At 49.9% G+C, this 25,061-nt stretch overlaps 1 protein-coding gene across 7 annotated transcripts; it reads left to right on the forward strand.

The window, feature by feature from the left end:
• The first annotated feature begins 248 nt into the window (after positions 1 to 248).
• LOC116947070 (lysophosphatidylserine lipase ABHD12-like) lies at positions 249 to 19,507 on the forward strand. 7 transcript variants are annotated; one of them, XM_076070499.1, is made up of 14 exons: positions 637 to 739; positions 962 to 999; positions 2,647 to 2,771; positions 3,918 to 4,026; positions 5,716 to 5,835; positions 6,589 to 6,619; positions 7,717 to 7,762; positions 9,802 to 9,931; positions 10,494 to 10,531; positions 11,271 to 11,350; positions 13,601 to 13,683; positions 14,048 to 14,254; positions 16,248 to 16,336; positions 16,937 to 19,507. In XM_076070499.1, exons 2-14 carry the CDS (start codon positions 992 to 994, stop codon positions 16,951 to 16,953), a joined length of 1,083 nt encoding a protein of 360 aa, XP_075926614.1. In that variant the 5' UTR covers positions 637 to 739; positions 962 to 991; the 3' UTR covers positions 16,954 to 19,507. The 7 variants fall into 7 exon arrangements, with proteins under 7 accessions (XP_032818366.1, XP_075926612.1, XP_032818369.1 ...); XM_032962475.2 differs by lacking the exons at positions 637 to 739; positions 962 to 999 and adding an exon at positions 249 to 421; XM_076070497.1 differs by lacking the exons at positions 637 to 739; positions 962 to 999 and adding an exon at positions 458 to 619.
• The last annotated feature ends 5,554 nt before the right edge of the window (positions 19,508 to 25,061 follow it).

Below are 25,061 nucleotides of genomic sequence, written 5' to 3' on the forward strand. Positions count from 1 at the left end.
CCTTACTACTGGCCGTGTCGGGTGGTGGAGGGTTACGACACATACTTACGCGATCTAACCCAAACACCTTTATTATGAATAATATTGGTCGCGAAAGTCTGCTACGTGCTAAACTGAGCTCTCGGAGTGTGTGTGGGGGGTCCTTACCCACTGGTAAAAAAAAATCGTTGCAGGAGCTGCGCATCTGTATTTTTATATCGTTGCAGGGGCTGCGCCTTTGTAATTTGTTGTTATCGTTGCAGGGGCTGCGCCTTTGTAAAAAAATGTTTATCCCGAGGTTGCCATGGGGACGGGCCTGGTTCAGCCCTCGACGCCTCCGCCGTTGCCTGACGGCTCCCCCCGCCGTTGCCTGCAACTCGAGCCCGCTGGTGCACTCCGCCGCCGCCCGGCGTCCTCAGTTCCTCATGCGGCGAGAGCGAATGTGAGTCTCGGCGACCACCCCCCACCCAACCCCTCTGTCTACGTCTTAAGCGCAATTGTTGAGAAAAGGAAAATGTGTTTAAGATCGACGAGGGATGTGGATGTGTTTTTTTAAGTTATTTTTATTTGACACCGACCGGCGGGCCCAAGTAGGCGAGAGAGTTTGCGGCCTTGCGTCCGGAGTTGAGGAACGCGGAAGGTTGCCGCTGTTTTGTCCTTTGCGTGGTTGCCTCTCCGTCCTTAATGCAGGGGGGTACATCGCGTGAATATATAAATGTGTCGTTAAAGCCGCCACCACCCGACTCAGCCAATTAGTAAGGTTTGTCACGTAAGCAGAACGCGGCAATTCGCGAACGAGTACAGCAAACACCGGTTGTGTTGGAGGGCAAAGCCACAACATTTACAGTCTTGAGTACGACGTTTCGCCAGTAATTACAACTCGCTTCATCAGGCGACAGCCACACCATTATGCAAAGGCGTTTAAAATGTAACGGCTGTTTGAGAGTTGTTTTTATTTGTGTTGTTTTGACATTCGGAGCAGGCGCGGTTGTGAGCCGAGCCCCTGGCTGTAATGACGAGGTGTGTGTGTGTGTCGCGCGTTTATTAACCAAGTCTTGTTAAGTTATGCATATCGGGGCGCAGCTTTAACGTATGTTGTTGCGTATACCGTGGCTATTTTGTTGTTGTTCCATAATCGGCGAGCATTCGCGTAAGGAAAGGCAAACGTATCGTGTTTACTGCCGTGTCAACACGACGAGACATGCAGTGTACATTGTGAGTGGCGTCTTTTGCCTTTAGATTACCCGTGGGGGTGGGGGGGTGGAGAACCCGTTGAGATAAATTGGTATTTGATTTAAAAAATTTGCTCCGTAAATTTACCTTTTTTTGTTGCTCGATTAAGTGCAGGGTGGAAGGCATTCGTTGATTTAAAATGTGTTTATCTCTCTCTCTCTCGCTGCTGAGCAGCTGATTGAACGTCGTGTGAAAGTGATCTCGCCTCCTATCTCTTGCATCGAAGTGTTAAATACGTACAGAGGTGATAAGTGTGCTGATCTCTTGGCATTCGTGGGAGAGGTGGCAGAGGCTTTGAAGCAATTCGTTGCTTTCTCCAGAATTATTATTGTTTTGGTGGAGTGTTTCGAAACGTATCAGGCTATTAGGGCTATTCTGGTAATCGTCGTGTGGATTAATTAGAATCGACTTGTAACGTGTATGCATTACAGTACTTGCATTAACACATGCCATTTAAGAGAGAGAATGAGGATAGCTCTTGTTTTATTACGTTCGATAATTTATCATGCCTCCAATTGAAATTCCGGGGTGTGAGACTGAGATCTGGGATCTTGTAATCGTTTGATAAACAGCACAAACTAATCTTTAGTCTAGGTCTACGTGATTCACTGTCTTGCTATACGGCCACTTGTTCACAATAACCTCTGCCAAAACGAAAGGCTCCTCGACCACACCCGTGTCATCATCGGGATCGTTTTGACCATACTTCACCGCGTTGGTCAACGCGAGTTGGTGACATGGGGAGGGCCCTAAACGCGAGCTTTGGGCTCGAAATTTTAACTCGGGACGAGGGGTTTATTGCACAAAGCACGAATAACAATGCCACCGCCCCACAACCTTTGTTGACTATAAACTTGCAGATAGCAGCTACGATACAATCTGCAGAATAACCTAATGCTGTGTAACAATACGTGAAGTGACAAATGTATTCTTTAGTCTATTGTGAAATGTCCTTGGATCAGACCTCCCCTCTATACTGTCTAAACTTGAGTTTTCTACTTTATTCCAGTTCTTCAAGTGAAGCAGCAGTGTAGCATTATGTCTTTTGAACTCTCTGCATGCTTCCACAACTTCCTTCATCAACCTTCGGGCTTTTGAGAAAGTATCCATTCCACTTATTTTTGCTGTTTCTGAATGGTTTCAATGAGACTTCTCTACTCCTTAGCCTCCTTTAGAACGTCCTGTCTCGCCATCAGACTGCTCTTTGTATTGTTTGTGGTTGTAACTTTTTGCCCTGGACATTTGTGAAAAAGAGCTTCATAGCTCATCTGGTTCCTCCATTCTAAATAAACATTCTGTTTCATTCGGTACCACGACTCACATCTCAAGAGCTTTCGAGTCTTCTTACGTCCTTCTTTCTCATAGTCCAACTTCCTGCTGCGTACAAAGCTGAGAATAATGGACACCCCCCCCCCCCCCGTGATGTCTTCACAGACGCACTCAAGTGATGAAACATGCACGCAGATGTTTCCTGTTCATCCTGGGCTTCTACGTCCTTGTTCCGTTCATCGTCAAGCTGTTCCCCACAATTGCAATGAAACTGGTCTTCAATAACTTCGGTGCGTTCCGGGACGCCCTCGCTTCTGATCCATGCGCGTGCTTTGGTTTACTGCCTTCACCTTCGCAGCTTGCAGGCAATGCATGCGCTGAGTAACCTTGTGCTGCACAGAGGACAGCTGCTGCTGAGGGTGCCATTTCACAAGTTTGAGACGAGATGTAATGTAAATTGGTTATCTTTTTGTAGAGCACTCTAAAACTGCTTTTTGTGTTTTGTTCTTTCCCCACTCCTCCGAGTAGCACGGTTGGCTACCTACGGTGCAAAATAAGTTAAACATACAATATGCTCTGGCAAAAACAGCACTCTATCAAAAACAATCATGAAGGGAATATTTGAATAATTGTAGCTTTTCCACCCTTATTAATAGTCAAGTTATTTTTAGAAGGATGTCATGAGATTAAACGAATTAAATTTTGAACTCTCGAAGTCCCCGCAAAAAATTCTGGCCATGTCCACTTCATCTCTTCAACAACACTAGGAGTGCACTCTGGGTAGTTTTATGTCGTCAGTATTATTATTAACCGAATGCTTGGGTATAATTTACGAAACATACTTTATGTGTGCATTTTACATTTAGTTTTCTAATAGTTGTGAGTTGATGATGCCAATTCTGAGGATGTTCTAGATCGGCGATACGGGTCCAAATATTAGCCAAGTATATTGTTGAACAAGAACATCTGAAAACCAAACACTTAACCTTTTGAACCTCCCAAAATTGGGGGGCACATTTTAAAATATGTTTGTTTTGAAACCTAGACTACAAAAGTTTGATTCTGGAGGGTTTGAAGGGTGGTAGATCCAAATATTAAGATTATTCTCATGTACACGATTTTATGCACCTATCACGAGCCTGAAGGATCGATTTCCGAGGATTATTCGATACGTTGTTTTTCCCCAACTCTGCATCAATGTGTAATACAAAACCAGGGTTGTGCTGCGCAAACGGTCGTTCTCATTCCAAAGTCACTCAGAATTATTCAGGCTTTCTACCAGTTTCTGTAGCCCTTCAGAACTGACCAACAAAGCTTCACAATCAGAATCGGATTTTAGTGGACGATTCGATGTGTCACATGCTTACTGTGCACCCACGTACGTGCGTCTCTGTTGAACCGGGGGCTGCGCCGTGCACGCGTGTTTTATTTTTCAGTGCGCGTCCCAACCACGGAGCAACTCGTCGATCCAGAAACGCACTTCGGTCTCAACCACACGCGCAATTTCTACATCCAGCCGGAGAGTGGCGTAACCCTCGGTGTCTGGTACGTGACCTGAACGCTCGCACACACACACGGCGCTGCGGTGGCGAGATGTTAACTGCCTCGCTTGGTATGCAGGAGGTCGTGGGTTTGATCCCGAACCTGACGCCTGCTGTGTATTTGGAGTTTGCGTGTCTCTCCCTCTCTCCGTGGTCATGTGGATTTTTCTCTGGGTCCTCCGGTTTTTTCCTCCACATTTAGAAACGTGCGTTTAGAGTATTTGGCTGCGATAATTTTCCACGTGATAGGCCACTTCATTGGGCTATAATTTGTGGCCAGGTCTCTTCTAAAAAAGAGCTATATAGCTCAGCGGGCCTTACCTGGTAATATAAAAAAATATATTAATTTAGTTTTTACTGACACCCATGTGGGAATTAACCGTGTAAACTGCTATCGGGCTACGTGGTGGGCTGCGAAGAGAAGGGTTGAAAAATGTACTTGGTCGATTGAGCCTTGAATGGTATGGTATATGAACGGCAGCAGCGCTGGTGAGACAAAGGCCTTCAGGCCTCTTGCTTGGCCACGCCATCCCCCCTCTAGTGTGCCTTGCAGGCATCAATAGGCAATAGCTTACCGCACTTGCACCAGCAGTCTGTAAAAGCTATACAGAGGATCTTTGTCTTTTTTTATAAGTGAGGGTTGTACAGCTAGCAGCCTGATGGCCAGATGTATCCCACGGAGGCCTGCTGAGCTACGGCTCGCCTAGAGATATGGCTCTCAAAGAGATGTGAAGAGATGCAGATTAGTGAGATGAAAGAAAGATGGACAAGGGATAGAGATGGGAGCGCTGTAAGCAAGAGATTAAGATTGGTGAGTTGAAAGTGAGATAAACGAGAGAGATATGAGAGACCTTGAGACAAGAGGCACGCATTGGTAGTCACATGTGCAGACGTTACGATGCCGTGTGACATCGTAACATTTGTGCACGTGACGTATCGCATCAAAAGGCCTGGCAGCACATGCCAATTATACCACCAGCAAATGTAGTTGAAGAACCCTGATACAAGTCATATATACTCGTGATGACAAGCTGCCATGTGTGTGTTTAACACGTAGGCTTTCACGACCAATATCCATATTCGAGGTTTTTTTTTGGGTTAGATCATGTAAATATTAATGTGTCGTTTATTCTGGTTGTCGCCTGATGATGCTGGTTGTAATTACCGGTGAAACATCGTCCTCGAATTGTAAATATTGTGGGTTTCCTCTCCCAACACACTGGTATGCTGAACTAGTAACTAATTGGTACATTTTGTTTACGTGACAAACCTTACTAATTGGCTGTGTCGGGTGGTGGCGGGTTTAACGACACATATTTACGCAATATAACCCAAGCAAAAAAAAAACTTATGCCGTATGTGTGTGTGTGTTGTGGCGTTATGATTAGCGCATTGCGCTACGACCCTGCTGACCCGAATTCGACTCCCGCTAATGGCCAACATCAGTGACGATTATTTTAAGCGGTCCTGGGCCTCCCCTAGGTCGACTCAGCCTTAAATGAGTACCTGGTGCGATGTGTAAACATCACTACTGGAGAGACAATGGTTGCCGGGCACGGTACTGGCCGCCCACCCCCTCGTGTGCCGTGCCGGCCTTCATAGGTGCTTGCTAATAGCGCTTGCGCCAATTGTCTGTTAACGCTATACGGGGGGATCTTTATCTTTTGTATGGCTTTTGACTGTACGCTGCCAGGCACACGGTGCCCGCCTCCCTTGGGCAGCAGGCTCGGGGCAAGGACTCAGGCTGGTACGAGGACAGCCTGGGATCCGGTCGCCCCATCATCCTCTACCTGCACGGCAATGCGGCTTCGCGGTGAGACACCATGCGAACGGGAACCTCTCATGCGATCGGAATCGTCCCTTTGCACTCTTATCCACAAGCAGTGAAGAGTGCGCCAACAAACTGAAACCCCACTTCTTCGTTAACACTGCACTGGAGAGCAAATGCAAGCGGTTTGCGGGTTAATCACACTGATTGTATCAACATCTAGTACGTAGCCCTACCTCTAGCCCAGTGCTTCTTAACCTGGGGTGCATACACCCCTTGGGGGTGTGAGATGCCCTTTCTGGGAGTGTGCGAGACATGGCCAGATTGTTTTAGAAGGTAAATCATCGAAACACAAATTAAGCACGGGCACGTAAGTACAAGTACTTGTGTCATCAAACCGATGTGTATTTATTAACATTATTTTTTTTACGATTGAGAACCACAGGTTTCTCTGTCTGTCTCAGCAGCTGTCCCCCCCTCTTTTTTCCCTCCTGATGACGATCGCTTGTGTTGTGATCGAAACGTCGCAGTTTTTTGTTTATTTTATTTGTATTAATTTGAACCTATCTACGTGACTTTACCGAAAGACCCAAAGAATATGAATTCCCGCAGTCACGAAAGCTGTAAGTCAAGATATCAGGTCTTTTCATCTCCTTCAATAACAAAGCTTCCAACTCGTGTCAGACACCCTGGGACACAGGCTACCTACATATTTACACACCTGTTTCTTTTTTTGGATTGCCGCCCCTTCTTGTGATCTCTCCCGGTTGACACGGCCTGTCGTCCTTTCTCTCCTAGGGCTGGAGCGTACCGAGTGCAGCTCTACAAGGTAGCGTGCTAAAGCGGTTGGCAGCTAATCCGTGCCCGATGCGATCCTTGAAAACTTTGCGTAATTTGTTGATTCAAAATTGCCGCTGCCAGACTTCTCGCAGACACTTGTAAACAAGAACACGTCGCACCGGTACTGCAATCTCCTCCACTGTCTACGCACTCCAGTCCTGGGTGATCATGCAGAGCACACCCACCATCTTCAATATCCTCCATGCAATCATCCCTGCCTACCTCTTCCCTCTCATCTCACTCTACTCCCCTCCATGCACTCTCCTACCTCTCCCCTCTCATCTCACTCTACTCCCCTCCATGCACTCTCCTACCTCTCCCCTCTCATCTCACTCTACTCCCCTCCATGCACTCTCCTCCCTCTCCCCTCTCATCTCACTCTACTCCTCTCCACGCACTCTCCTACCTCTCCCCTCTCATCTCACTCTACTCCCCTCCATGCACTCTCCTACCTCTCCCCTCTTATCTCACTCAACTCCACTCCACGCACTCTCCTACCTCTCATCTCACTCTACTCCACTCCACGCACTCTCCTACCTCTCCCCTCTAATCTCACTCTACTCCCCTCCATGCACTCTCCTACCTCTCCACTCCCCTCCACACACTCTCCTACCTCTCCCCCCTCATCTCACTCTACTCCACGCCACGCACTCTCCTACCTCTCCGCTCTCATTCCACTGTATTATCCTCCACACATTCTCCTACCTCTCCTCTCTCATCTTACCCCCCTCCATGCACTCTCAGCTCCAGCAACCAGTCAATCTTTCGCTCAGCAGGAGGTCGCTCATTGTCTTCTGCTGCCCTCAGTCTGGAACTCCCTTCCTCCAGCCATCTGTGTTGTCGGCTCCCTGCTCCCTGTTCAAGTCTAGCCTCAATACCCTCAATTGTCCCCTGCCTATGACCGACTGCATTTCTACATATTACATTTTCCCAATTTTTCTTTACAGGATCTTGAGATGCGGTCACATTTTTGACGCTACATAAATCCAATTTGTATTTGATCGCTTTATAAATAATGTCGATAAACTTCAACCAAGCTTCCAGTTCACTCTCATCGTGACTTCTAAACTTCTCTCATCTCTGCAGGTCATAAGTGCTCTTGATTATCACATCGTGGCTGTGGATTACAGAGGTAATGCCAGCTTGCATTTCTTCCGAATTATCGTCGCACGCAAACACAACGCACACGCGGTGGTGCACACCTGGGACCTAGGCACTTGGAGGCACGCGTCGGCGGTACGGATTTGATTTGAGAATATCCCAAATCCACTGGGCTGTGAAATGGCAGCAGAGCAAATGGGTTCCTTACCCATCTCTTAGGTAGTTAACATCTCGCGACGGTGCCGAGATGTTAACTACCTCGCTTGGTATACAGGAGGTCGTGGGTTCGAATCTGGAACCTGACTCCTGCTGTATATTTGGAGTTTGCATGTCTCTCTCTCCCCCCGTGGTCGCGTGGATTTTTCCCCGGGTTCTTTGGTTTTTCCCTCCACATTTAGAATAAACACACACGTTTAGAGTATTTGGCTGCTATGTATTTCCACACGATGATAAGCCACTTCGTTGAGCTATCATTTGTGATTGCCAGGTCGCTTCTGAAAAAGAGCTATATAGCTAAGTGCGCCCTTGCCTGGTAAAATAAAAATAGATAAGTCCACCTTTGAGTGTTATCCCTTCGTAAGCTCAGTGAGTTTTTTTTTTATTCTTGGTTTCCTCAAATAAAAACACCCCCTCCCCAACCCCCCACCCCGCTTAATAAAATTGTCCAAACATCAAAATCAAGGACCCTCCTGAGAAAGAGTCTCGAGACTCAAGCGAGGCTTCCGTGGACAAACAAATTACGTTAATAATTACACGCTGAAATTACAGCAGCCTGTAGTCCTGCACTAGGCACTAATGGTGGAACGATGCATCAAAGCATCCTGTTAATATCTATTCTATAACTCACAACTGCATCGATTGACTTGTGCACGTATCGACGTGTTTCGATCCGTACACCTTGTATGTAATGGGTTAACTTGACCCCGCATGCGCTAGTGGCATGACTATTCATCGCGTTGTTTGAAAACGAATCAATCCTCTAATCGACTCGCGATCATTCATCGTGGGAATTCCTGAAATCACTGGGGTGGAGGGGCTGGGGGAGGGGTAGGGCGTTGGGGAGTTGCAACTTTTCATTCTCTCCAGAACACGTGGGCTCTCCCTCCCTTCACTCCCTCCTTCCCTCCCCGCTGCCATACCCCCCATCTCTCGTTCCTCACCATCTGTCATCCCCTCCCCCCCTCTCACCAACTGCCATCTCTCATTCCTCACCGTGCCCTCATTCCACCTCCCCTTCCTCCCACCAACTGCCATCTCTCATTCCTTACCGTGCCCTCATTCCACCTCCACCCCCCCTACTCCCACCAACTGCCATCTCTCATTCCTGACCATGCCCTCATTCCACCTCCCCCCCTCCTACTCCCACCAACTGCCCTCTCTCATTCCTCACCGTGCCCTCATTCCACCTCCCCCTCTCCTACTCCCACCAACTGCCACCTCTCATTCCTCACCGTGCCCTCATTCCACCTCCCCCCTCCTACTCCCACCAACTGCCCTCTCTCATTCCTCACCGTGCCCTCATTCCACCTCCTACTCCCACTAACTTTCCTCTCTCATTCCTTACCGTGCCCTCATTCCACCTCCCCCCCCCCTACTCCCACCAACTGCCATCTCTCATTCCTCACCGTGCCCTCATTCCACCTCCCCCCCCTCCTACTCCCATCAACTGCCACCTCTCATTCCTCACCGTGCCCTCATTCCACCTCCCCCCTCCTACTCCCATCAACTGCCATCTCTCATTCCTCACCGTGCCCTCATTCCACCTCCCCCCCCTCCTACTCCCATCAACTGCCATCTCTCATTCCTCACCGTGCCCTCATTCCACCTCCCCCCCTCCTACTCCCACCAACTGCCACCTCTCATTCCTCACCGTGCCCTCATTCCACCTCCCCCCCCTCCTACTCCCATCAACTGCCACCTCTCATTCCTCACCGTGCCCTCATTCCACCTCCCGCCTCCTACTCCCACCAACTGCCCTCTCTCATTCCTCACCGTGCCCTCATTACACCTCCCCCCCCTCCTACTCCCACCAATTGCCATCTCTTAATTCCTAAACCACGCGCCGGGCAGGGTGGGGCGACTCGGTGGGCTCCCCGTCGGAGGTCGCCATCACGGAGGACGCCTTCACCACGTACAAGTGGATCGTTGCACGGAGCCAGAAGAGCCCCCTGTTCGTGTGGGGACACTCGCTCGGCAGCGGGTACGCTGGTGGTGATGACAATATAATAATGATGATGAGGAAGAAAAATCATGCACCCGCATGGATTCTGTAATTGCTTTCCCACCGTGTTGGGCCTCTCACTATGGTTAATCATCTAGGCACGGTGGTCGCCACGGTGGCGAGATTTGAACTGCCTCGCCTGGTATGCAGGAGAACATGGGTTCGATCCCGACAGGGCCAACACTGTGGTCAATTTGGCTGGGCTTTACTGAGGGCAAGTCGCCTAACGGAAATATATTAGGCTACACTTATGGAGAGTTCTCGTGACCCCAAGTTACAGACAGACATATAGAGGTTTGAACCTTGGTTGAAACGTATTCATAAATGAGTTTCAATGAAACGACCAGGTGCACGTCTATCCATGGATCGCCTAAACTCAGCGTTCAGATTTTGAAATTGAGGCGTTCTTTTACTGGAAGCCAATGCAATTCTTTTTTTCCCATTTTTCCAATGTGATGTGATGACATTTCCTTCCCCCGTATTCTTTTTTCAACAGAGTTGTCGAGTTGTAATAGCTAACTGTTGTCTTATTTTGTAACAGGGTTGCCACGAACCTGGCTGTTCAAATAAACAAGGAAGGTAAGACCTCACTTCCTACTAGTTTGATACCAATGCGATCTCACACACACACACATTCACCTTCACACAGTGTTAGGGTTGTTACACAACTGCCCGTTAAAACCGGGAACTGTTTCCGGAATCGGTCACCAGCTCCCAGATGCTACGAACCGTCGGTTATTGTTTCCCGTGGAATTTTAGTTGCGAATGCACCGATTGGCATGCACGGGCGTACGTAGATCCGTCATCGTTTCTCGGTGTAACGGAGATGGAATGGACTTTCGCGACCTCTTGATTGTGAGTCCAGTGCGCTGCTGACCAATACACCACTGTGGCAGCTCCCTTTGTTTCAGATGCTCTTCTGCAGCCGTCTGGAATGCTCTTCCCTCCGATATTAGGAAGCCATTGGAGCTATGTGCTTTTAAATATAAATTGAAAACTCATTTTTATAGAACTGATTTTTGTGTTCAGTTTGTTGTCCTTCCCCAAATCTTCGATTAGCATGGTTGGGTACGTACGGTGGGAAAGAAGTTCAAAACATACATACATTATTGGGGCAGCGAGCCCGCTCCCCATCTTTCTATCCCCTGCTTTTCATAACCGGTTTGGCTTATGCCGATGGTATTTACGTGCGTCACAACGTGATGTAACAGGCCCGCGCATTGCCTCGATAAAACGAAAGAACAAACATACATTATCATGAAAATATATTGTTTTTTATTGACCAATGCTGTTACCAAAATGTGTGGAACGCGCCCAGGTGGGCAGCTGGATGGCCTCGTCCTGGAGTCTCCGTTCACGAATCTGCGCGATGAGATCAGGAACCACCCCATGAGCCTGGTGAGCATCGATCACACTGCCACCCCCGCTCCCCCGTTTACGATTTATTCGGCGATGCTGCTGTCGATACTACCGCGTTGGCAGCGGTACACAAGCACGATTATTTATCAACAGAGAAAAAAGCACTCGGCACGTTCGTCATTAACCACTGTGGCCTGAATTTTTTTGTTTTGTTACAAGTAACGTTTCAGGCAATAGTGCTTCTGTGTTACACCTCGCTGAGTGTGTTGCTGCATACTCAGCCCGGGTTGGGATGTTGTTGTTGTCGTCGTCATATCTGGGATGGAGCACCCAGTTGCTTCATCACTACGCTCGATATAATTCAACATCGAGTAGTAGTCGGGGTGCTTGATGCACTCGTTGATTCGTTCACTCTGGTGGCCACTCGCTTACCGGCGGTCAGTTGCCTCCGTAGTACTCTTCCGTTGCTTTTGCTGTGGTTGTTGTTCCCGTGAACTTCACTCATTGGCTCCTCCTCACGCGTCGAAGACTCGGGTCTATCAGACATTGACTGTTTAAGTCTCATCCACCGCTGTGTTCAACCACCACAACACTGCAAGTTACGACGACACACTCACCCACTTTCCTAACTTACAAATTACGGATTCAGTCTTGCTGAACTGCAAAACGCAAAACACCCCTTGTGTTGCGGTGGGGTCACCATCTAGAGAGTGACTGAGGCTAGGGCCTGTTTGTGTACTGGGGTCACCATCTAGAGAATGACTGAGGATAGGGGCTGTTTGTGCACTGGGGTCACCATCTAGAGAATGACTGAGGCTAGGGGCTGTTTGTGTGCTGGGGTCACCATCTAGAGAATGACTGAGGCTAGGGGCTGTTTGTGTGCTGGGGTCACCATCTAGAGAATGACTGAGGCTAGGGGCTGTTTGTGCACTGGGGTCACCATCTAGAGAGTGACTGAGGCTAGGGGCTGTTTGTGCACTGGGGTCACCATCTAGAGAGTGACTGAGGCTAGGGGCTGTTTGTGAGCTGGGGTCACCATCTAGAGAATGACTGAGGCTAGGGGCTGTTTGTGCACTGGGGTCACCATCTAGAGAGTGACTGAGGCTAGGGGCTGTTTGTGCACTGGGGTCACCATCTAGAGAGTGACTGAGGCTAGGGGCTGTTTGTGAGCTGGGGTCACCATCTAGAGAATGACTGAGGCTAGGGGCTGTTTGTGCACTGGGGTCACCATCTAGAGAGTGACTGAGGCTAGGGGCTGTTTGTGTTGTGGGGTCACCATCTAGAGAGTGACTGAGGCTAGGGGCTGTTTGTGAGCTGGGGTCACCATCTAGAGAGTGACTGAGGCTAGGGGCTGTTTGTGAGCTGGGGTCACCATCTAGAGAATGACTGAGGCTAGGGGCTGTTTGTGTGCTGGGGTCACCATCTAGAGAATGACTGAGGCTAGGGGCTGTTTGTGCGCTGGGGTCACCATCTAGAGAATGACTGAGGCTAGGGGCTGTTTGTGCACTGGGGTCACCATCTAGAGAGTGACTGAGGCTAGGGGCTGTTTGTGCGCTGGGAGAGGCATCTCGCGGTAATCATTTGAAACTCTATGCCCCGCCCTCTCTATGCCCCGCCCTTTCAAGTGGTAAGAGTTTAATTTGTGGGCGGTTCGTGGTTGCAGAGATATAGCGATTTCAAATCGGGTCCATCCTTTTAAAACGCCCTGTACATTACACCTTCCACAGTGCCGTTTGTTGCTGGTCGCTTGGTGGTTTTGTCCTTTTTGGGCTGCGCTCATCATCATAATCACAATCCAAGGACAGATAGCCCGTGTGTAGGTGTCCACTGTGCATTTCGTCATTTGTTTCCACTTTTCTCTGTGTTGTGCCAATATGCTCAAAGTCGTGGCCGCATCTTTCTGGCACCAATCTCTTGTTTGGTCCTCGCCAAGCCATTCTCTGTTAGGAATTCCTTTCTTTCCGGTTCCTTTTCATTTCCCTGTTGTTGCCCATCCTACACGTGTGCCCAAAGAGTGTACACTCCTTCTCATCACCGCCTGCATCGGGTCCTCTACAATGCGCAAACTTTTACTTTGTTCTACGTTGGTCACTCTTTGGGTCCAGCTTGGATGCAGCATCCTTCCGTAGCAATACATTTCAGGAACCGTGATATCAGTGCGATTTGTCTGTCAAGTTGGGCTATGTTACCTTTCTGTCCGTCGGAATCAATCGTGTTGCCCGAGTCATGGACCTCGGCCAAGGAACCCTGTTGCGCTCCTCCTGGTCCTCCCTACCTCCACGTGTGCAGATCTACAGATTCTTCCCGGCCTTCGACTGGTTCTTCGTCAAACCCCTGGAGGACAACGGAATACGTTTTGCCATTGATGAAAAGTGAGTTTCGGTTCAAAGTCAAAGCCTGAGCCGGTGGTGGAAATTCCACATTCCTATGCTGGGGGGGGGCGGCGGGGGGGGGGGGGGAGGTGTGGCGGTTGAGTGGATCCATTGAACGACCAGAATCAGAATATTTGATTAGACTTGAGGAATCCGATGAGCTTTGAAGCTCTTTTTCACATGCTTCCAGTATACTCACGGATGTCCAGTCAACCGCCGTTGACCTCGCCGAAAAATGGTGCTCATTGTCTCGACCCCATTGGCGCAACGGCTGGCTACGTACGGCGCGAAAGAAGTTCGACATACATATGTATGTACATTCATGGGCTTAGATGATGAAACCTGCCACCCCGCCTCCACCTAGGCTGGTACACGTCACGAGCCGCCTGCTGCTGCTGCACTCACGCGACGACCCGGTGGTGCCCTACCACATGGGCCTCAAGCTGTACCTGTTGATGATTGTGGCGCGGCCCCACCACAGCGACACGGTCCGCTTCGCGAGCTTCCCGGCGGCGTGCGGCTACCGGCACCAGCACATCTGGCGCGACCCCAGGCTGCCCGCCATCGTGCGGTACAGTGCCCTCCGTCGGTTTACGGCGGTCGAACAAAAGCGACGAGATCGCTCTCACCTTGCGGTTGCGAACTCCACGTAGGCTGGTCGACCGGGGCTCTCTCTCAGACAGGCATTTTGAAGCCTCGTGGTTGAGAAACAAAAAATTGGGCGTGTGGGTGGGTGTGGGGAGTGGTGGAACAGTCGGGGGGGGGGGGGGGGGCGGCACAGCTGGTGCATCTGCCAGTCATCTCACGTCAGTCAACCAATGGCACCTGCTGCGTGTGTCCCGTGACCTTTCAGTGAGCCTCCGACACTTCACGTGGCCTGGTACAGACGCCGTGGTGACGTCACCCTCACTTGGTGGCGATGGGCGGGGTATAGGAGCGGTGTAATAGTGGTTAGCGCACTGTTCTATTAACCTGGAGGACCCCCGTTTCGATTCCTCAAAGCTGCTAACGTCAGGGATGAATCGTCTGAAACTGGTCCAGTGAGTGAAGTGAACCGGCGCTGATCAACGCAGCATTAAATGAGTACCCGGTGCAGTGCGTAAACATCAGCACTGGGGAGACAAAGGTGGCCGGGCTTGGGGCTGGCCAGATCACTCCCTTATGTGCCATGATAGCCTTAATAGGTTTGGTTAGGCTGTATGGGGGAGGGGGGTGGGTTTGCCTTGTGTAGGTGGGTAAGTGCGTGGGTGTTTGCATAGATTTATATTGGTTAATATATATTTTTAAAATCTTTATTTTGTAGAAAATAGGCAAAGTAGGGAAAGGTTCATATTCTTGGTTCTTTCGGTAAAGTCACGTAGAAGGGAAACAATAAAATAATAAAAATATAAAACAATAAAATTCTCGCGACGTTTCGACTGCAACACAAGCAATCATCATCAGGTGTGAAAACCACAGCAAGAAAATTTGAATAAAGTGGCGTTTTTTTAACGTTAGCACCATTTGGCAGTTATTCAGATGGATGAGTCCATCTATGTTCAGAAAAGAGGAGGGGGGGAGACGAAAATAATGGATGCGGTCTAAAATCCACCGTAAGCATGAACAATCAATTAAGACCCGAAATGGTTTATCAAATCCTTCCAATGATTGCCTAGCCAGAATCCATCTTCTCGGTTGAAATTGTCTCTGTGTTTGTATATGTGGATAGCCTCATGAATGAATCTCTCATGGTAGCCAGATGGCTTGCAAAGAACCTCTGTCTTGGAGAAGTCAATGTCATGTGAGCCGTGGCAGATCACTGTTATGATTCGTAGGCTCACATGACATTGACTTCTCCAAGACAGAATTTCTTTGCAAGCCATCTGGCTACCATGAGAGATTCCTTCATGAGGCTATCCACATATACAAACAGAGACAATTTCAACCGAGAAGATGGATTCTGGCTTGGCAATCATTGGAAGGATTTGATACACCATTTCGGTTCTTAATTGATTGTTCACGCTTATGGTGGATTTCAGGCCGCATCCATTATATTCGTCTCCTCCCTCCTCTTTTCCAAACATAGATGGACTCGTCCATCTGAATAAACTGTCAAATCGCTCTCCGTGGTGCTAACGTTAAAAAAACCGCCACTTTTTTCAAATTTTCTTGTTGTGGTTTTCACACCAGATGATGATTGCTTGTGTTGCAGTCGAAACGTCGTGATAATTTTATTGTTTTATATTTTTATTCTTTTAATGTTTCCTTTCTACGTGACTTTACCGAAAGAACCAAGAATATGAATCCCTGCAGTCACGAAAGCTTTAAATCAAAATTTAGGGAAAGGTTATTGCCCCCCTTCAGCCAATATTGACGTAGGGTTACACTGACACCATCAACTCACGAAAGCTGAGAACCCAGCTTCATCACGCGTGGTTGAAAGCCGGATTCCGGCCCAGGTTTTCTGCTGTGGCAATCATTTAACTTTTTCAACATGCTTTCAATTATCCTTCACGAATGTCTACATTTCCCTACACACGCGTTCAACGCAATCACCCTTCTTCATAACGACTGTCATCCCACAGAAGCTTCGTCGAGAACAGCAAGGAGAGTAACGGATTGGAGTGGAGGCGGGCGAAGGGTGCGGATTTTGCATGGACACCTCCACCCTGCGGTGAGCAATGAACAAACTCTGCGTGACGCGGAGCTCGGCATCCGGACGGCATGGACCAACTCATGGGCTGCAAGCAACGTGCCCAGCAAACATTGGAGCAGGCGACCACCAGACCGCGTGGCTTCCATCTATCGCTAGATACACCTGAACAGCGAACTCACCACCACCACCACCAGACTGCCCGGCTTTCACCTTCCTGATGAGTACAGCCGTTTTGACAACCCACTGCTGGACGAGGGCCTCCCGATACCGCGCGGGTCATGAAGGGTTGTGTAACCATACCTCACCACGCTGATCAGTGCGGGCTGGTGGAAGCATTGAGGTGGGAGCACAGGCGCGCAGTACAACGGTGGATTTTTGCTGCACCGTCCTCCTGATTCCGACAGCGTAGCCTCGCAGCTGCCTGTAAAAGCCTGTTTTAATGCATCACCAACGCCCATCCAAGCGCTGACAACACCTTGACAGATTCCCATAACAGTAGAGGCCCTTGCTACTCTAACAATTGTCATCAAATCCCCGTTGGATTTTTTGTTGTCCTAAGGTGTTCAGTGTGAAGTCGCTCAGTGTAACCCCGTGTGTGTGTGTGTGCGTGTGTGCCAGGTGGCCCAGGTGTGTGAACTCGGGAGCCTGGGTGCCATGAGGGCTGGCGACTCCACGTTGGCCCAGCTCTTGAACGCACTAACGCACGCACTAACGCACGCACGCACTAACGCACGCACACACACACACACACGCATCCACACACACGCACACACGCATCCACACACACACGCATCCACACACACGCATGTGCACAAAAGAAAGACGAAATATTCCCTGTATAGCCTGAGCAGACCGTTACGGAAAGTGCTGTTAGCGAGCATCTATTAAGGCAGGCACGGCACACGAGGGGGTGGGTGGTCAACACCACGCCCGGCTGCCTTTGTCTCCTCAGTGGTGATGTTTACACACCACACCAGGTACTCATTTGTCGACATAGAGGAGGCCCAGGACCAGTTCAGATCATCGTCGCTCGTGTTGTCCGTGAGTGGGAATCAAACTCGAGTTGCCAGATTCATAGCGCGGCGTGCTAACCGCTACACTCCCACTCCGACACACACACATACGAAGATCCCCCGTGTACCCCACACAGGCTGTTGGGGCAAGTAGTACCTACGAAGGCTGCAGACACGACGCATGATGCCGGGTGATGTGGACAGTACCATGTCCAGCTGCCTTTGTCTCACCCGTGCTTATGTTCAGACACCGCTGGGAACTTATTTAAGGCCTAGCCGATCATCGTGCACCACGCTAAACTTAATTGGTGCTCGCTAACGCATGCATACACACATATAAATTCATACACGTCTTCAAAAACACGCACAAAGACGCACACATACATATGCTGTACAAAGACAAAAAACTAAGATCCCCCGTATAGCCTGAACACACTGTTGGGGCAAGTGCTGTTCCCGAGCACCTATGAAGGCCAGAACGGCACACGAAGGAGTGGGTGGCCGGCACCATGCCCAGCCGCCTTTGTCTCCCAAGTGGCGATGTTTTTACACACCGCACCATGCTACTGCATGCGTGTGCTGTGCATGCACACATAGACAAGCACACGTACACACGGGCAAACATCACCTGTGTAACCTCAATAAGTTCTTGGGGCTTTAAATTGTGTTGGCATGCACCTACTAGGACTGTAAACAGCACACAAGGGCGCACGATGTGGTCAGCATCACCCCCGCCCACCTATTGACACGTACACAACTAAAGCATACAACGACGTCATACGTGTACACAATGCACACATACAGGAGCACAGATGCACATCATGCACACAAGCACACAGATATACACACAAGCACACGTGCTTGTGTGGATATCTGTGGTACTTCGCTTTTAGGGAGGGGACGCCTCAGAACCCGGTAATGGGTGGACGCACTTTGCTAATGCTGGCTATTTTTTGCCGAGTGGACCTAGAGGGAGCTCCTCAATTAGGTGTTGTTACAGGTTCATTATATATCGCCTCTAGTTTCTGATTAGTGCTGCTGAGATGCTGGCAGTGATTGATAAATAGCGTAGCATCGGTTTTCGCAGCCTATATTCTGATAAAAAAATATTTTTTTGGGGGTTAAGTTTTTGGAAATGTATAGCAACCAAATACTCCAGATGGGTGATGTCGATTCTAAATGTGGAGGAGGGACCCGGAGAAAAAAAATCCACGCGACCACGGCGCGAGAGAGAGACACCGCAAACTCCAAATATAAAGCAGCAGCAGGGTGTCAGGGTCTGGATCGAACCCACGACCTCCTGCACACCTGGCGAGGTAGTTAACATCTCGCCCACGGGCCGTCTGAAATTGGTTTGGCCTCGTGTTGCCTGCGGACCGCTTGATATGAAGTTGTGGGTCACGTCTGGTCCAAGGGCGAGTCAGTTCTCCAACCCCTTCTTACCTGGCGGCTTCTGAAATGACAGAAGTCGAAGTCAATTCCATCGATTAAAGTCGATGCGTCCGCTCACGACAGCGTGCCGACGTGGATCTGGCGCGAGAAGCGACTGTTGCTCGATCCGTGTTTGTGTGCGTGGGGTTTTTTTTTAAATAACGTGAATCCCATCCCTTGCGGCCGCGACTTGAAGAGGCGGCGTTGCGTGCCGAGAAGCGTTCTCAAAGAGAATTGGTTCGTGAATTTGAGCGGCGAAGCCACAAATTTGTGGTGCTCGCCGTCTTCGACGCCTGTGGAAAAGGGCTTCGAAGCGATAAATGTTTGTTACGATCCTGAATTGTTACACCGCTACCTACACGGCAGTTTGTTCGGCACCCGTTCGATTTATGTCCCGAAGCCACTGGACTCGACAAGGGTCGTATTCGCAACTTATTGACCCTGCCGTTTTGCCGAGGTGTCTTTACGATATGTTGAAACGTCGGCGCAACTACTTTGAAAACGCTTTGTACTTTGTGGATGGAGGAAGAAATCGTTTTGGGAAATGGTGTTGAACGCGTACTAATGCAGTTTTATTTCTACTATATATGACACGTATCTAAAATTTAATGTTTCAACAATCACATTAGTTATTTATTTACAATGTTACACTCGTGAAAAAAATGCATCAAAACAAGCAGTCGAAACATGCCTTGCCTCCCCCCCCACCAGCCCCTCCCCCCACCAGCCCCCCCCCCCACCGCCCCCCCCCCCCCACCAGCCCCCCTTGCGATGATCAACACTGGTTTATGGTGTCTGTTTTTTTAAAAATGCTTTGTTACATATCTTTGGGCTTTCTGCAGGTTTCCTTTATAAACTGCCTCCACGGAAAACGATGTTGCCGCTCGACTCTGTGACTACGACTCATCTGTGCCTGTACGACTCCCCTGTGCCTGTACGACTCCCCTGTGCTTTGTACGCTCCGCGGCGTGCGGCGGTGTTCGCCAACTGGATGTTTCGTAGCGAGAGTCACTCAGTTGCAACTCCTGATCAGCGCTGCCGAGCTTATTTACAGACCCATTCAGACCTCGTTGGTCACCCCGTGCCCCTTATAAATCTCAACGTTCATCCTACAAAGTCCCATCACAAGGGAGAAACACAAATAGACGAAAACTAATGCCCCGGTATTTGAAACGGTTGTACGCCCTATGGGCCTGACAACTCAGTTTTTCTGTACCAGAATTCGGGGTCAACCGTACGGGTTCACAGCTATGTAAATGCTTCATTATAATCGACTTAATTTTTTGTAGGTTGTGATTGCTTGGGCCGCTTAAAATACCACAGCCACCCTGACCCAACATCCCGTCTCCTGAAGGCTGGAAACCCCCACTCCCCCCCCCCATACAAGCCACGCCCAGCGCGATGCGGATGACGTCGCAAAGCCTAACCCATCGTATCCTGGTCGAATCCGATAAGCTCTGAAGCTCTTTTTGCACACACGTCCAGTAGGGGCGTGTCAGAAACTTTTTGTTTAACCCGTTGTGTGCCATGGGTAAAGTTTCGGGTAATAATACAGACTTGGATGAAAAAAAAACTGAATGTCGGGTTTGGGAAAAAAACATTAACGCCAAACCTATTCTATGATATTGAATAAACTATTACAACTATTAAATATGTTTTATTATACCAGGTAAAGTTTACTGAGCTATATAGCTATTTTACTGGTAGGAACCTCCTGGTTACACCAGCCCACAGGGGATTATTGTGTCCGTCCGTCGTGCATCCAAAAATGGGAGGGAGGGGCTGGGTGGGGAGGGGAGGGTGGGGAGGGGAGGGTGGGGAGGGGCTGGGTGGGGAGGGGCTGGGTGGGGAGGGGCTGGGTGGGGTGGGGCTGGGTGGGGAGGGGAGGGTGGGGAGGGGCTGGGTGGGGAGGGGCTGGGTGGGGAGGGGCTGGGTGGGGAGGGGCTGGGTGGGGAGGGGAGGGTGGGGAGGGGCTGGGTGGGGAGGGTGGGGAGGGGCTGGGTGGGGGGTGGGAGGGGTGGGGCTGGGTGGCGAGGGGCTGGTCACCCCGTGGTGCCCTTATAAAACTCAACGTTTAACCTACTCACGCCGGCTTGTGCCCGCCCTCACAGTCGGGCATATTTGCAGAATACACCACGTGGTGCCGCCGTTGACCCTGGCCATTGACCGAGCAACCCAACGTTCCTACCAGCTCCCTCCGCAGGAATGTGTTTCAGAAGCGACCTGGCCGCAAATGATAGCTCAACGAAGTGGCTTATCACGTGGAAAGTTTTAGCAGCCAAATACTCTAAACGCGTGATGTTGATTTTAAATGTGGAGGGAAAACCCAGAGGACCCGGAGAAAAAACCCACACGACTCACTGGAAGAGAGACACGCAAACTTCAAATATACAGCAGCAGGCGTCAGGGTTGGGATCGAACGCACGACCTCCTTCCTGTATTCCAGGCGAGGTAGTTAACATGAAAAAATAAACTGGAGTGGTCAACATTTTTGGTTTCGAAAATGTAATATATCAAAGCCATATTACACATGACAGTTACAAAAAATAACAGTTTCATTCTTTAAGTCGTGTAAAATAGAAATAATTTTCAATTCTGTTTTCATGTACAATAGATAAATATGACGTTTCACACAATAATGTCATCACGGCCAGCTGACGGTACCGCACAATTTAACCGTAAAAAATATAATTCGGTACCAAAGACACAGATCCCCCGTATAGCCTTAAGAGGCTGATGGGGCAAGTGCTGTTAGCGAGTAGCACCTATAAAGGCCGGCACCGCACACGAAGGGGGTGGGTGGCCAGCAACCACGCCCGCCCGGCCGCCTTTGTCTCCCCACATTCGCGATGTTTACACACCGCACCAGGTACTCATTTGAGGCCGAGTCGACCTAGGGGAGTCTCAGGACCGGTTCAGATAATCGTCACCGGTTGCTGGTGGCCGTGGAACACGAACTCGGGTCGCCGGGTTCGTAGGCTCAGCGCGCTGAGCGCTCGACTATCCTGCTAAAACATCGCACCCCACACATACACACACACGAGAGATGCGCTGAAGACACACACACACGGATACCGTCTTCTCTTCAAAGTTAGGCAGCCACGCGATGAACGCCAACGTCGCTGCACAAGTACCAACACGAATCCGTACCTCTACAATAAACAACACAACCGACAATGTACAATCGTGATCCGCTTATCGATATATACCTCACTGATTTGTAATGCAACCCTCTTTCTTTTCAATAGCCGATTGAGTACGGTACTGTACTGCATTGTGAAAGTGCCGGCCTATATAGAGGGGAAGAGTTAAGAGGGGATGTGAACGCGTTTATGCGATTGGGATCGGTGGCCAGAGACGTGTTAGAGGCTTTACAATAGCGTTATGTTGATCTGTCATATTCTCCCTTTTATATGAAAAATAACTCAAAACGTGGAGTCAATTACAAAGGCCATCGCCTATTTTATACAGGGAACCCCTTCTCTATTTACGAACATTCGACTTGCGAACTTTCAGAGATACGAACGAACCTGATCTGTGTGTCCAGTTGCCTGGTTCAGATCGAGAGTCGTAAGTTCAACCGCCACGAAATCGATGGCGGTGATGGCGTCTGCATCTGCAGAACGTGAAGAACCAGTGGCATCTACATAACGTGAAGAACCAGTGGCATCTACAGAACATGAAGAACCAGTGGCATCTACATCTGCAGAACGTGAAGAACCAGTGGCATCTACATCTACAGAACATGAAGAACCAGTGGCATCTACATCTGCAAAACGTGAAGAACCAGTGGCATCTACATCTGCAGAACATGAAGAACCAGTGGCATCTACATCTGTAGAACATGAAGAACCAGTGGCATCTACATCTACAGAACGTGAAGAACCAGTGGCATCTACATCTGTAGAACGTGAAGAACCAGTGGCATCTACATCTGCAGAACGTGAAGAACCAGTGGTATCTACATCTACAGAACGTGAAGAACCAGTGGCATCTACTTCTACAGAACATGAAGAACCAGTGGCATCTACATAACAAGAAGAACCAGTGACATCTACATATGCAGAACGCGAAGAACCAGTGGCATCCACATCTACATGAGATTATACAACTTTTAAAGCCATTCCCCGTGTTTAGTGTACATGCCGTACAACAAGTTTGGAATCGACTTACGAACAGACTTCTGGAACCTAACTCGTGTGTAAGTAGATGAGTCCCTGTATATATATAAAAACATAAACACACATTCCTTTCAAGGCCAAGGTGTTATTGACGAGCATGTTGACTATCTGGTTCTTCAGTCTGTGTGCCACGTCCAACGCAGCAGCGTCAATTACAGCAGCAGTAAAACATTCCCCGCGGTATGAGTGGGGCGTCTGTACGGCGAGTCCTCGCTGAACGCGTGGCCGTGTTCGCACTTCGTGTCGTTCGCTACAGAGGCGGTTCTTCCGTTCAGGAACACAACGCGGAACGCGCGCCGTTATAACGAGCGCCGTTACAAGGCGGAACATTATAACGCGGAACATTATAACGCGGAACGTGCACCGTTATAACGCGGAAGGCGCACTGTTACAACGCGAGCCCTTACAACGCACACCGATATAAGGTGGAACACACCGTTACAACGCGGCTTCCGAGCGGTCGCCGACGAAACTACTTTCTGGAGCTGCGCGGCTGAGCGATGCAGTGACACGGTAACGAGGAATGGCACGGTAACGAGGAATGGCACGGTAACGAGGAATGGTACGGTAACGCGGCGGCGGGGGCGGCGTCCCTCCGTTATGTCTACCGCCATCTCACTGCGCGGTGTGTGTAGTCGCAGTCCGTGGTACCTCACCACACTTGACCGTCACCGGATTATTCACGTGGACATCGGTTTTGTTTCCGCTCAGCGCGGACACTTTTTAGGAACGCATCTACCGCACTAGCGCGTTAAAGTGAGGGGCTTGCCGCAGTTACAGCCGTGTGTGTGTGTACAGCCGTGTGTGTGTGTACAGCCGTGTGTGTGTGTGTACAGATGTGTGTGTGTGTGTACAGCCGTGTGTGTGTGTACAGCCGTGTGTGTGCGTGTACAGCCGTGTGTGTGTGCGTGTACAGCCGTGTGTGTGTGTGTACAGCCGTGTGTGTGTGTGTACAGCCGTGTGTGTGTGCGTGTACAGCCGTGTGTGTGTACAGCCGTGTGTGTGTACAGCCGTGTGCGTGCACAGCCGTGTGTGTGTGTGTGTACAGCCGTGTGTGTGTGTGTACAGCCGTGTGTGTGTGTACAGCCGTGTGTGTGTGTGCACAACCGTGTGTGTGTGTACAGCAGTGTGTGTGTGTACAGTCGTGTGTGTGTGTACAGCCGTGTGTGTGTGTGTGTACAGCCGTGTGTGTGTGTACAGCCGTGTGTGTGTACAGCCGTGTGTGTGTGTGTACAGCCGTGTGTGTGTGTGTACAGCCGTGTGTGTGTGTACAGCCGTGTGTGTGTGTACAGCCGTGTGTGTGTGTACAGCCGTGTGTGTGTGTGTGTACAGCCGTGTGTCTGTGTGTGTGTACAGCCGTGTGTGTGTGTGTGTACAGCCGTGTGTGTGTGTGTACAGTCGTGTGTGTGTGTACAGCCGTGTGTGTGTGTGTGTACAGCCGTGTGTGTGTGTGTGTACAGCCGTGTGTGTGTGTGTGTGTACAGCCGTGTGTGTGTGTGTACAGCCGTGTGTGTGTGTGTACAGCCGTGTGTGTGTGTGTACAGCCGTGTGTGTGTGTGTGTACAGCCGTGTGTCTGTGTGTGTGTACAGCCGTGTGTGTGTGTGTGTACAGCCGTGTGTGTGTGTGTGTACAGCCGTGTGTGTGTGTGTGTACAGCCGTGTGTGTGTGTGTACAGCCGTGTGTGTGTGTGTACAGCCGTGTGTGTGTGTGTACAGCCGTGTGTGTGTGTACAGCCGTGTGTGTGTGTACAGCCGTGTGTGTGTACAGCCGTGTGTGTGTGTGTACAGCCGTGTGTGTGTGTGTACAGCCGTGTGTGTGTGTGTACAGCCGTGTGTGTGTGTGCACAACCGCACGATTAACAACACAACTTTGCGTTGCACGTGGAGAGAATACTTTTCTTTAAAAAAAATGTTTTTCAATATTTTATGACGACGACGACGACGACGTGGGAATGTTTCACGCCCCCCCCCCCGGCAAATGCGCTGCTGAAAAAGCGCAGGGGGGGGGTGGTGGTGATGGTGGGGGGGGGGATGGTGGGTGGGGGGTTTGGGGGTGGTGGGGGGATGGTGGGGGGCGGTGGGGGATGGTGGAGGGGATGGTGGGGGTGGTGGGGGGGA

This window comes from Petromyzon marinus, chromosome 29 (assembly GCF_048934315.1).
Source record: "Petromyzon marinus isolate PM22_M1 ecotype Great Lakes invasive population chromosome 29, UKy_Petmar_22M1.pri1.0, whole genome shotgun sequence".
NCBI lineage: Eukaryota > Metazoa > Chordata > Hyperoartia > Petromyzontiformes > Petromyzontidae > Petromyzon > Petromyzon marinus.